This window comes from Drosophila mauritiana, chromosome 2L, assembly GCF_004382145.1.
Source record: "Drosophila mauritiana strain mau12 chromosome 2L, ASM438214v1, whole genome shotgun sequence".
Lineage (NCBI taxonomy): Eukaryota > Metazoa > Arthropoda > Insecta > Diptera > Drosophilidae > Drosophila > Drosophila mauritiana.
This window is the reverse complement of record NC_046667.1, coordinates 19,178,709-19,191,011: the sequence shown is the minus strand read 5'-3', so window position 1 is coordinate 19,191,011 and position 12,303 is coordinate 19,178,709. Positions and strand designations below refer to the sequence as shown.

Below are 12,303 nucleotides of genomic sequence, written 5' to 3'. Positions count from 1 at the left end.
AGTGGTCAAGTCTTCGTCATGCAATAAAACGTGGTCCCTGGTGACCATCCTCATTCCCATACCCATTCCCATCCCGAGGTCCTTTTGTGTCCTTGTCTTTTGTGGGCGGGAGTGGAATCAATGGCACTCGTATTAATGCTCCGGCAATTAGTGCGATCAAGTCTAATTGTTCTTCCCAAGTCCATTTCAAAACCAATGGAGACGGAATAACTAATGTGCTGGACGTTTGTTGGTTGAGGAAATGTGCAGCTGTCACGTCTGCAATCTTAAAGCGGCCAGGTGAGAGTTCTTTTAAAGTGTTTTTCGTTTCCTTTCCCCAAAGCCACAAATGAATTTGTTATATTCCGTGCAATTTGCGAACGATTTGGTAAAAGTCGGAAAAGGTTTCAAAAGTATCGAAATAACTTGTCCTACAAAACCGAATGCTTCTTCTAGTTTTTATTGCAGATATGGGAAGATATTTTCATTAAAAAATATAACTATTTCTGTAAGAGAGAAAATAATGATATTATGTTTCAGGAATTAAGCCAGACAATTTGTTAAGTAGAGCGCTTTCTTTTAGCGATTTCACAATAAAAGTTTCGAAAGGAACTTACGTACATACTCACATAGAACAAGGAAAAGCGGGGGAAAACTGAGCAAAACGAAGGAAAATGCTATGCAGAACATTAAACACAACTGACAGCTCAAACATACGTCACGTTGCGCTGTCGTAAAGTTTCTGTTGCCGTTTCAGCCACAATTTGTGGAGGACGATCCCAGACAGCAAGACGGCAAGACGGCGACACACATGGCCAACAACATCGATGACTTCGGGCCATTTTTAATGGAAACTCATTTTTGAGGTTAATTGTAAGCAAGGATGGCTGTTGCCTGCTGGGTTTTTTTTTATTATTTTGGCAGCGATCCCGGGTGTTTCAGTCCACTATCCAAATGCAGCACATACGCGAGGGAGTGGTGGACTCCAACTGGCTCAAGGCTAGCATAAAGTGCATTGTGTGCGGAAAATTATGAGCGGGCACACTGACCCGGTGGGGCAAGTTGTGTTGAAGGTGCCCCAACCCTGGTGGCACCACCAACAGACGCGCTTAATGTTCTGCATTCTATAATGAGCGGAAGGATTTCTGAACGCCCTTTTCCAAACAGGATGCGCTGTACGGAGAGAGTATTTCACGAGAAACCTACATCTTAGTAAAACATTGCACCGTCTTTGAATTTCATTTTGAGTGGCTAGCTCTGGTAAAATCGATTTTGCAGTACATTATTGTATACAACTAGCAGCTGCAAATGGCCAAGCTTTCGGTCATTAAAGACACAATTAAGGGCATCTTAGCCAGATTGTGAGTACCTACACATGGCAAACACAAAACTTAAAGTCTGCACATTTTTTGATTGCATTTTCATGTGTAAGCCTCATTTCCATGACCCAAAAGAAAATCCTCTTTGGGTCACAATTCACACACACACATTTGCGCTGCTGACTCGACTTTTTGGCCACCCCGAACATCATCATTTGCCAGCTGAGCAGCCGAATTCCGCTGCGAATTTCCGTTTGCTGATGTTTACCCTTAACCAAAATGCTTTAATTAGACCCCAGCACCTTGGAATTCAAGTTCAGAAGTCGCCGCTTTTCCCTCTTCGAAATAAGGAGAGTGCTTAACATTTTTGCGCTGCCATGGCATAAATGGCTTAATCGCCGCCTTCAAGCGACACTAGAAGAAATTCCATTTGCAATTACTTTAATTACGCCTGGGTAGATTTATCGGTTTGGGGCGCCCGAAAGTATGCAGTATTATGATACTACAAAATTGTTGCCACATATTTCAAGTCCTTCTCGCTCTCCGGTGACAATGACACACACACAGATGTTGCTCGCGCACGCTCTGCATACTCGCAAAATGTTATTTATAAAAATGACAGACACTTCTATTCCGCCTCGGTCCCTTATATACCATATAAACATATATATATTTACATCTAGGTACTTTCTTGTTTCTTGGCGGGCACAGAAAACAATGTGAAAAATGGTAATGTGTGCGCGGCATCACGTTCCACAGCTCCAAAGTCCGTGAGCCTGTGAGTCGTCCTTTCGCACATACCACACTAGATTAAATTATAATCGAGCGACGAATGGGGCCCGAACTTGGCCAGATTTGTGCAATTGAGTGTGTAAGTGTTGGCATTGCCAGAATAGCTCTCCTCCGTCGCCTTGTTTTTAATGAAACGTCAGTCACTCGCCAGGACAATTTTTCATCGCAGGACAACGGCAGGAGGAGTGCCGCCAGCAGCAACTGATTAACTTTTAACAACCGCTTTGCATTAAAAAAAGAAGGAATAAAATATAAGGAAAACACTTTTGTGCCTTGCCGCTTTGATCGGCCATCGTAAATCATACGAGTCAAAATAGAAACCCTTTTTTGACTCCGCTGCAAGTTTGACATTTTGTGTTGGTTTATGTGATATTTCATATGTGATAAGCCAGTGACATTTAGATGGGTCTCTCGCCCTCTGGAACGCGGTCAACTATATTCCTCGACCCTTGCCACGTTCTTCTCCCACGGACCCGTTGGTCAGTGTCAAAGGGCATTTGGCGCCCTTTTGCATGGCTCATTGGGCATTTTGTTGCTGGGGGGCGGAGGAGGCGGAAAAGGTCGGGAAAACGGTTGAGCTAAGCTAAAATTATTTGAGCGGCAAGAGTAAGTGATAAACTATGAGATGAAATGTCCGAAAAAAAGTGTCAAATAAGACATTTTCCGGTATTAAGTTAAGCACAATGTTTATGAAGGAAGCCCAGAAGCTTTTTAAGGGTAGTTTTAGAAGATAAAGCGGTACAAAGCTGATAAGCCAGAAAAGTGAGGAAATTCGCCCAAATAAGGGATAGAAATATCACGAAAAAATATTGAACATTTCCGGGAGAAATGCAGTTTTCAATTAAGATATTTTAACCGAGAGTGCTGACATTAAAGTAGAGAATACGATAATATTTCAGATCATGCCCCAACCAACATTCTGACTTATTGCCGTATCTTCAGCATCCTGACAAGCCGAAATAATTTTTCACTGCCGATTCGCAATTTTTCGGTTGGCACTTGGAGTGGGGGAAATGGAAAGCAGACACCTTCTTCACTCCGCACACTCGCTTACAATTGTTTTACGCGATTTATGCCACATGTCAAATGCCTGACAAAGGATGACCCGCTTTCATTTCCCCTCTCGAGCTTCCTAACCCAACTCCACATGACAGATAAGTGGAAACTTTTTCTGCGTACGCTGGAAAACAAGAAAAAATATATATACAAACAAACAGACCAGTAAAAACCAGTGGGAGGGGTAAAAAATTTCGAATGTTTCGAATTTTTTTCGAGTCTGTGTGTTCTTTAATGTGTGACAAGCTCAAAGCAAATGCAAAACTTTGTTACACATGTAACGAAAAAAATAAATAAATAAAAGCAACAATTTTTTTGGGCGAGGGTTGAAGTGCTGCCCCATGACAAGTCGAAGGTCCTTGTCAGCCTCTCGCACACACACACGCAAAGGAGCCGATTGCCTCGATTTACAATGCGCTAAGTGTCGCCAAAAGCCACGCGCCAAAAGTTGAGATATCAAAAGGCACCACAAGCAAACACAACACAGAACAAAAACAAACAAATAAACGCAAGGGAAACAAAGACATATCGCAAGTGGCATCGTATGTCAGGACGTGTCAGGATCACGTCAAGGTGAGCCAACAGGACCTTCGCTCCGCCATCGAGCATCTCATTTGCCTGCAAGGCGAACACAGCGACTGTGCATCACGAAGCCAGCTTGATTAAGTTGTAGGCTATTCGCGGCAGTGAAGCGAAGCCACATATCTTTGCCAAATCAACGGAATTTTCCATTTCCGCGGAAATATTCAGAGTGTCTGAAGGGGGAGTATGCATTTATTATTTATCGAGCCAGAATGAATATAACCGCAGAGCGACCGGCTCGACAATATCATTGTTAGCTGCTCCGTGGTCGTTGGCAGGCCAAAAGCAACTCCTGCCACACAATGCACTTCGCGAACAAAGAGCAAAAATGCGGCCAAAACTAAAGCGAAACACACAAAGACAGCCGGCTCTGTCCACAGAAGTGAGCTTTGAAATAGTAAATACATGCTGCTGTGTGTTCTTGGCCCCTCTTTTCGGCGGCGGCAATAGAATAATAAACAAACAAACAAACAAACACTGCCTGCTTATGGAGCAGCTGAAATTATGTATGAATGGTTGGGTGAACACGGCCAACTTTGCCACCCGAGTGTGTATGTGTATGTGTCTTTGTGGTGGCACATTCAAGTCGCACAAAGAAACTGCCGGCTGAGATGAACTCACAACGGGCGGGATTTAATTAGCCCCAACATTCTTGAGGGGGGGTTTTCAAGATCTGCAAGGCGATTAACTCGCAAAGTAATGCATGCCAGTTTAAAATCCATTCAGAAGTAACAGCCAGTCATTGCATTTATTATGCTGCATAGCTTAGCATCCGCATTGATGTACACCCATAACTATATCTGTTCACAAAGCCATTATTTTGATGGACTGCCATCCAGCTAGGAAACAAAACACATCCTTTTTTATCCTTCGAGAAAATTGGAACTCTTACGGTCGCATATTGCAACGAATGCTGAGCTTCCTTCCTTCTACTCTCCTACCTACAAAAACGAACATTTTCACTTTTCATATCTAGTTTCGTTTTTCATTTTTCGGGAAGCCAATAAAAGTTCAATTTTTTCAAGTCGCTTCCAATTTTATTTAACGTCATTACATCTGAAACTTTAATACCGAAAAAATTGAGATGCTGACTCGAAGAGAAGAGGCGCTGCTGACTGACTTGCACTTACTTGGTAGTCAAGGGTGGCAAAAGTGGGCGGATCAGGTATATATATATCCCCATACATATATTGATGCAAAGAAGGACTGTCATGTGGGAAGCATCTCTACGTAAGTAGGTCTGCTACCAATTTCGACTGATGAATTTCAAATGCATTTTCCGGCATAATAAAATGTGTATATATATCTGGGGCGTTGTGGAGGCGAAAAAATCGAATGGCAGCCTAGGCAGGAAGCGGAAATCCGATTTATATGTTATAAAATATATATTCCCCACCTCGATTTCATGTATAATTCAAACTAAGTTGGCTAATCTCCAAATACAGTTTTCGTTTCTTTCTAAGCCTTTCGACTTCGAGTCGTTTGATTAAAATCTTCGCCGACGTGGGCTTCCTTCATTTCACAACCAACAATTGTGACTCTCCTCCATCAAACCCGCAATATGGCTTGAAGAAAATTTTCTGCTGCACTCCAAAGGCAACCAACCAACCAACAGTTGCCAAGTTGCAACTCAAGACGGCGACTTTTGGTATTTACGTGTGCAGCTCGGTTGCACGCAACGCGGCGGCAATCGCAGGATACATATGCACATACATAACGTATGTGTGTTGGCCAGTTTTTGATATATTTTCGCCATTTAGAGCGGCACTTTATGGCTTTTCGGCAGCACAAATCATATTAGCTGAAATGAGCATTTAATTGGTCTACACTTGAAAGGCAGCGAAATGTGTGTTTAGTTGCGCGCTTTATGGCCAAGTCGTATTATGACCATAATAAAACACAATTTATGAAGATGTGGTGACAGCATTTACATTTCACGAGGCCTTTTACGATATAATGAGCTGTTGCAGTTTAAAATATACGCGTGTGTGGGCATCTTAAATTAAATGGGTTGCGGCAAGCTCAGCTGGCCATCGATGCACTATAATATAATGCGCTTTTAGCCATTTTAATCGAGCTAGCGAAGTTATCGAAGTTTGAGTTTTATATTGGCAGAAGTGAGCCAAGTTTAACTAACTGCTACAACTTTTGAATAATGCACATTGACTAACGGGCTATTGTGGGCACTTTTTGCAGTCGGTCTTGGTGCAGTTTTTGCTTTAAGTTCAGCACTTTTGTCATACATTAAATATAAACAGCCATAAGCCCAATAACTTTGCAGCACACACACTTCATTGTAGGCAGCCAGGCGCAGTCCAGTATCCAGCCAGTCCAGGCAGTCCAGGATGCAGGATGCAGGATCCTTATTCCTGGCACAGCTTGGCGCCACAGCTGCATTGCTGCAGGGCCAAAATAGCCGGCTCCCTTCTCCGCAGCAAATTTCGCCCATTTAAACTTTTCGCTACTGTGGAATTTTCATTATTAATACGACTTTTTAGGCGAACCGCAAACGGTGCTCATGGTCGAGGGACGAAGGAGCACAGAGGGAAGAGGACCTGGTCCTGTCCTGGTGGCCAAGGACGTGGCCAATGCCGCTGGCCAGTTAAATGCGCCCAGTGTATTGTCAATGTTTGTCTATGTGAGCGCACAGCGGGCTAAAGCCAAGGATGAAGTTTTCCCCAAAGCCCAGGACATGCCATTTGACTTTGCAACAAGTGCAGCCTGGTTGGCTTTTCCCGGCTCGCTTCAGTCCAGCGTTTTAATCAAGCCCAACTAATGGGCCACAGTTCGGACTGCCCCTTTCAGCAAAGAAGGGGGGCAAAAAAAAGGAGGAGGGAGTAAAACCTAAAAAACAGGAGGAAGTATGGCCAAAACCAAACCAAACCCAACCAAACCGTAACCAGCAAAGCCGCTTATTACTATAAAGTGAGATTAATGAATGCTCCCGCCGCCCGAAACTGCGAAATTCTAGAACGATGCCATCGCAGTCTCCTTTTCGGCTGGCAATTAATGAAATTTATTTGCGCCCCCACGACGGACGGCATATTGTTTTTGGCCAGGGATTTTCCCGAAGAGCGAGGGGGGAAAAGGGGAACAAGGGAAGATTGTTAGCCGTTTGAGGTGCTAAAATGTTTTTTGGCAGGCAAATTTAAAAGCAAATTGTTTTGGGTTTGCTGCTTTCTGCTCTGCGGCAAAGTAGATTGCCTTTCAGATGATTTTATTGCAATTTGCAGGAAGGCGAGCGGCTTTCATTAGCTCCTTTGCCGTCTAGACAACACCAGCGAACCAAATGGGGGAGGGGAATAATTAAATGTTGCACAGATTAATAAAGTAACTGAAAAACTGAAAAAGTAAAAAAGGGCTAAAGTGTCCATTTTTATTAAATATTTAAGATAATTTTAGAACAAACCTATGCATAAAGTAAATCCAGGTAGTTTGATCGAAACTTTTAGTAATCACTTTAGTAGTTACTCTATTTTGTTAATCCCCAAACTAAGAACTTGAAAACATCATCTACTTAATTGCAATAGATAATAAAACACCAGCATGCAGACACTGGCAATTAATTTCCGCATGTAAAAAGTTGCCAAGCCATGTGGCAAGTTTATACTTTTCACTTTTTGTCCACATACTTTTTCTACCTTTGCGCGCTGCCACACCATATATACACTATATTTTTGTTATATTTTTTTGCGTGATAAATCTCAATGTAAAAATTTCCAGAGAGAGAGAGAGAGGGAGAGGGAAAAGTGGGGGAAAAGCGTGGAAAAATAAACGCCACCCAAATGCCAATAAAGGCGCCCACATATGCAGAGGAGCAGCGATGGGGCACGTTTGAGTTTCACGTGAAAGCATTTTTAATCAAAATTCTCAACAGGCTAAAGCAGCGCGAGATCAAAAACACTTGCCACAGCGATCCGTGTGTGGGTGTGTTGGTGTGTGTTCCTCTTGCAACTCCCCTTGCAACTTCTTGCCACAAAAGCCGACGAGCCGCCACACCCACGAGGGCCGGGTTTTTTGGATAGATTGCACCTGCAACACCTGCAACACTTGCAACACCTGCAAGTAACGTGACTCTGTCTCCGCACCTGTCGAGCAATATCTTGCCAAAAAAGGGGCGGCATAGTAAATCCCCTTTTTGCCTTTGCAGCTTTATGCACTCCCCCCAAAAAAAAGGACGAGAAAGGACTAAAAGTTAAACAAAAGCGTGGGAAGCGCATTGCCACTGCCATATATGTACGTATGTATCTGCACATATCTTTTGACATGTTTGTTTTTTATGCAAATATCGAAGGAAAGATTAGTTTTGCGCTGGCTGGCGGATAAATCTTCCCACCGGAGGCGTGACTCCTGGCATCCTTCTTCTATTTGCACGCATATTTATGCCCCAAACGCTTAGCCAACTGACTGCGTTAGCCGTTGCGATTTAGTGCTAATGTGGCCCGGTCTTTTGGCCAACTCGCCGCCCCTTTGTTCGCTGGCTGCTGAAATTTAGTGTTTACAATTTGTTGCCTGATTGCTTCTGTTCTCCGCACGCTTTGACTAAATTTATAGCGAGCGATAAGTTTTTCTGCTCTCTGCTACTCCTGTGCTGTGTGTTTATTATAATGCTGACTTCCATTCGCCGGCTGCATTATTATTTTGCTATTAAGCCAGGACTTCTTTCCCTTCGGCCAAGTTGCTGCTCATGGCTGTGTGACTTTGTTATCTGACTGCCGGATGGCGAATGGTGAATGGTGGTCGTGTTTTCAGCTCCGAGTCTCTCTGGATGAATGTTTTGCTCTTGACAAGAGCCACATTTTAATTATGTGCCATGGCAACAAACTGCTGCTTTCGGGGGGCACCTTTCGTGGCAGGAAGGGGTAATAAATTTTGGTTTTAAGTTGCAAGTACAACTATTTCATATTTCATGCAATTCTCCCGCAGTTTCTTTCTGTTCGGCTTGTGGGGTAAAAATCTATTTATTATTCACCATATTTTCAACCATAATCGCAGCACACCCCCATTCCGCACTGATGACTTCCAGGTGTTTGGCAGACATTTTGTAAACGGAAAATAATTACGTACCCGAAGGCTGGAAGGTGGAAAATTTATGTACGCGGCGTATGAGTAATGTGCACTACTTCTATCCTATCCCCGAGTCCACGAGCTGCACGAGCTGCAGCTCCAACTTATAATTTACTACTGTCTGCCAGCCATTTTAGCTTGTTTATTGATGTTGTTGTTTCGGGATTTAGCCAGTTGTTTGTTGGTTGTTTATGAGGCCGCCAAAGGGAACCGCAAAATGTGTGAAAATTGCACAGAGGCCAGGTGAACCAGGCAAAGAAAAAAAAACTACTGGATGAGGGAGCATATTTTTGTTTATACACTCCGTTGGGCCTGTTTTGGTTTTGGCCACCATGTCTGTGGCCCCTTCGCTTCGCCATTTCCACAATGTCTCTATACTTGGTCTTTTTATGCGGCTAGTTTGCATTTTTAGTTGTTAATTATGCGAGTTGATTATGCTCTCTGTGCACTTTGGCGCCACGTAATTGGTGTGCATTTGATTTGTGGCAGCTTGCAGCGCCCGCTGATAGACTCAAAAGCGAGTGGAGTGCACGCGGCCAATATGCCACATAAGGGGGGAAGTAATTAGTGTAGTTTAGCGAGGACTAACAACCAACCACGCGAGTGAAGGTAAAAGTTCTGCACAAGACCAAAAAGGCAGGCCAAGGTAAGGCTGCCTTCTAGCCTCGTTAACACAACTGGATCTCGATATATAAAAGCCAAATATGTAAGTTAGTCAGTGTTGAAATTAGGACTTTAGTTTAGGATGCTATAAGCCCAGAAAAATTTAGAACGAAAAGAACCGAGATCGGTTGTGCTCTGCGAACTCAGTGGCATCAATCATTCTCATTCTTGATTTCGAAAAGAAAACGATCTCAATGCTGATATATTCAGATTGGCTTAAAATTGAAAAGTTAAGTTAAAAAATAAGAGAGAGATAAATGAGAATGGTTAGATCTCCATCTAAGTGTGCTGAGCATGATCTTGAGTTTGAAATTCTCAAATCAAGATCGTTGAGAACGGTTTTTTCTGAGTGCAGCTACTCTACTTTGCATTTGTCTGTAAACTTAATTTCTTTTTAGCATGTACTAATCATTTCCAATCAATATTACACATTAAAAAGCCCACATTTAATCCTTCCTCACTTCCCAAACAACTTCAATCAATTTAAAGACATTGAAGGGCTTAATTATGTTATAGCCCAAAAACGCTCCTAATTAATTCAGCTAGCAGGAATTTGACTTTCGCTCCAAATGAACCCGGCCAACCAGAGACCATCGATCAATATGTATTTTGTATTGGAGTTGATTTACCAAATAATTTGCTTCTTTAATCTCATTAAAAGTTATAACTTCTGCCTTTCCCAAGCCCACTGCCCACTTCCCATTAGGGAGAACAATTTTTGTTATTGAACTTTTGCTGTTTATAATTTGGGAGCGAAATAAAAAAATACAAGTGGGTGGTTGGGTGGTGTATAAATACTTGGACTGCTCTCAGTTTAAGCAAATTAGTTCAATTGCCTGGCTATCCAGGCCCATCCGCCCTCTGCCCAGACTTGATTAGGCTTAGAGAGCGAAAACTTTATCCTTTGCACAGTTGTAAATAAGCAAAAGTAAATTTTGGCAAGTAATTTAAGCCACACAAACAAGCTGGCAAATAACTTTCCACCGCCACCCTTGGGGGCCTGGTGGTTTGAGCTTCCCGAAAAGTTTACCATTTACGGCAACTTCTTTGCCCAGTTTTAATTCAAAATCAATGTATGAACGTAGTTTACATTGCGACGCATCCTAGGCGAAACTTTCTGTGTCGCTCCATCACGACTCTTTCTTCGTAGACCGGAAAATAAAGGGGATTCAGTTAGATGGGTAATGCCAACTTTGTTCTTAGCACACTAAAAAAATCTTGCTTTCATTTCTTCGGACTTCAATTGGTAAAGGAGTAGTTGGGTCAGTAATCAAATGACTTTGGTTTTGCATAGCTATACCACATGCTTAAAGCTTAAAGATTGCTCCAGTTTAAACATCACATATGTGACTTGATTTCGCGCAGTGCATCTCCCGTGGAGTGCGGTTCAATTAGGAGGCTGCACTCGAAGGCCATAAATAAGTGCAAACGGTGATGTCGATGACGGCACGGCACTTACCTTCATAGATGGTTAAAGTTGCATCTGCGGAAACGGCATCGCCCACCCCGTTCTCCGCCACACACTCGTATGGGGCATCATCGCGTCCCGCCCGCACGGGCTCAATCCGGAGTATGGAAATCCCGCCGGGCTGCTCCAGCACCGTGTAACGCGACTGGGTTCCTGCAAAACGATGGAAACCACGGGGCTCCGTTAAGAGGGGGAGGAAAGCAGTGGATGGAGGATTGGGGCTGGGGAAACTTACCCGAAACTTTTTTGCCATTTTTGCGCCACACTATCGACGGAGGCGGATCACCGCGGGCCGCACAATAGAAGCTAGCAACGCCGCCCACTCGGACTCCCTGATTCTGCGGCTTCCTGATGATCTCCGGCGGATCTGTGGAGGGTCGTAAAAGAACATGGCAATGTGGGTTACTAACTGGGCTTAAAAGGCTCGGCGAGAAGCACTTATTATTTCGGGCTTAGAAATTTCGCAATGCGAACGCAGTTTTGGCTGCCACACATCCTGGGTTTCAGTTTTTCTATGCTGAAAACATACAAATACGTCCAAGGAGTACACGTTTGGCCATTAGTTTCATTTATTTTTTGTGTGGGCTAAGAGCATTAAGTAGGCATCAGCCGCTTTAAAGCTGCTGTGCTGAATAACTCGAATGCATTTCCATTATTTCGAATAGCTCGCTTTCTGCGCCGGGCTGCCGGCAGCGGGTGTTTTCATATATTCTTTTTACATATTTGTCACAATATGCTGTCAATACAACGTCGCATGTTGTTTGCTCACACACACCCTCAACGGAGTACGTGCCGCGCAGATGTGTGAGTGCGGCAAAAAGGATGCCAGGACGACAGGACGGCAGGACGGCAGGATTGCGCAGGATAGCAGATTGCGGGAATAGGGAAGCCGGGCGGCGCCCGGGTGGGAAAACAGATGTGTGGCATTAAAAATCTGGCAAAAATCACGAAACGTTAAACAACCAGCAAAAATATTGTCATGCGAATGTTGCATGCTGCAATATGTAGCCCACATCATGTCGGTGGCCAAACGCACGCTCCTTTCCTTTCGTTTCGTTTCGTTTCCACGCGGAACGAAAAGTAGTTTACCCAACATATCAATTCGATTTATGATTCTGATTTTAATTCACTTTTTGCATCAGACTTTGATTGAAATTAAATATAAAACGCGCCGCTTAAATTGTTAGTGCACCTTAGTGAACCTGGGGCCGCAGCCCGACTTACGTGTGAGATACTGGATATATGGTATATCCGAATAATTTGCATCTGCAATGGGCATCAGATCGATTAGTAATGGCGTTTTGAATCGCGCGCGAGAACGACGACCGATTTGCGAATTCGATTTACGCGATTTATTGTATTATTCAAGCGTTGGTT

General features: G+C 43.5%; 1 protein-coding gene across 8 annotated transcripts in view; it reads right to left on the bottom strand.

Annotated features, from left to right (window-relative positions):
• LOC117140604 (tyrosine-protein phosphatase Lar) overlaps positions 1-12,303 on the bottom strand; it is a 115,817-nt gene that overhangs the window by 45,548 nt on the left and 57,966 nt on the right. For 5 of the 8 annotated variants that reach the window (XM_033303626.1, XM_033303636.1, XM_033303670.1 and 2 more), the window contains exons 4-6: positions 12,151-12,192; positions 11,162-11,293; positions 10,918-11,079 (exon numbers count right to left, since the gene is read on the bottom strand). In XM_033303626.1, coding sequence (XP_033159517.1) covers positions 10,918-11,079; positions 11,162-11,293; positions 12,151-12,192 — 336 coding nt within the window. The remainder of the gene's footprint in view (positions 1-10,917; positions 11,080-11,161; positions 11,294-12,150; positions 12,193-12,303) is intronic. The other 3 variants (XM_033303651.1, XM_033303644.1, XM_033303680.1) reach the window with 1 other exon arrangement.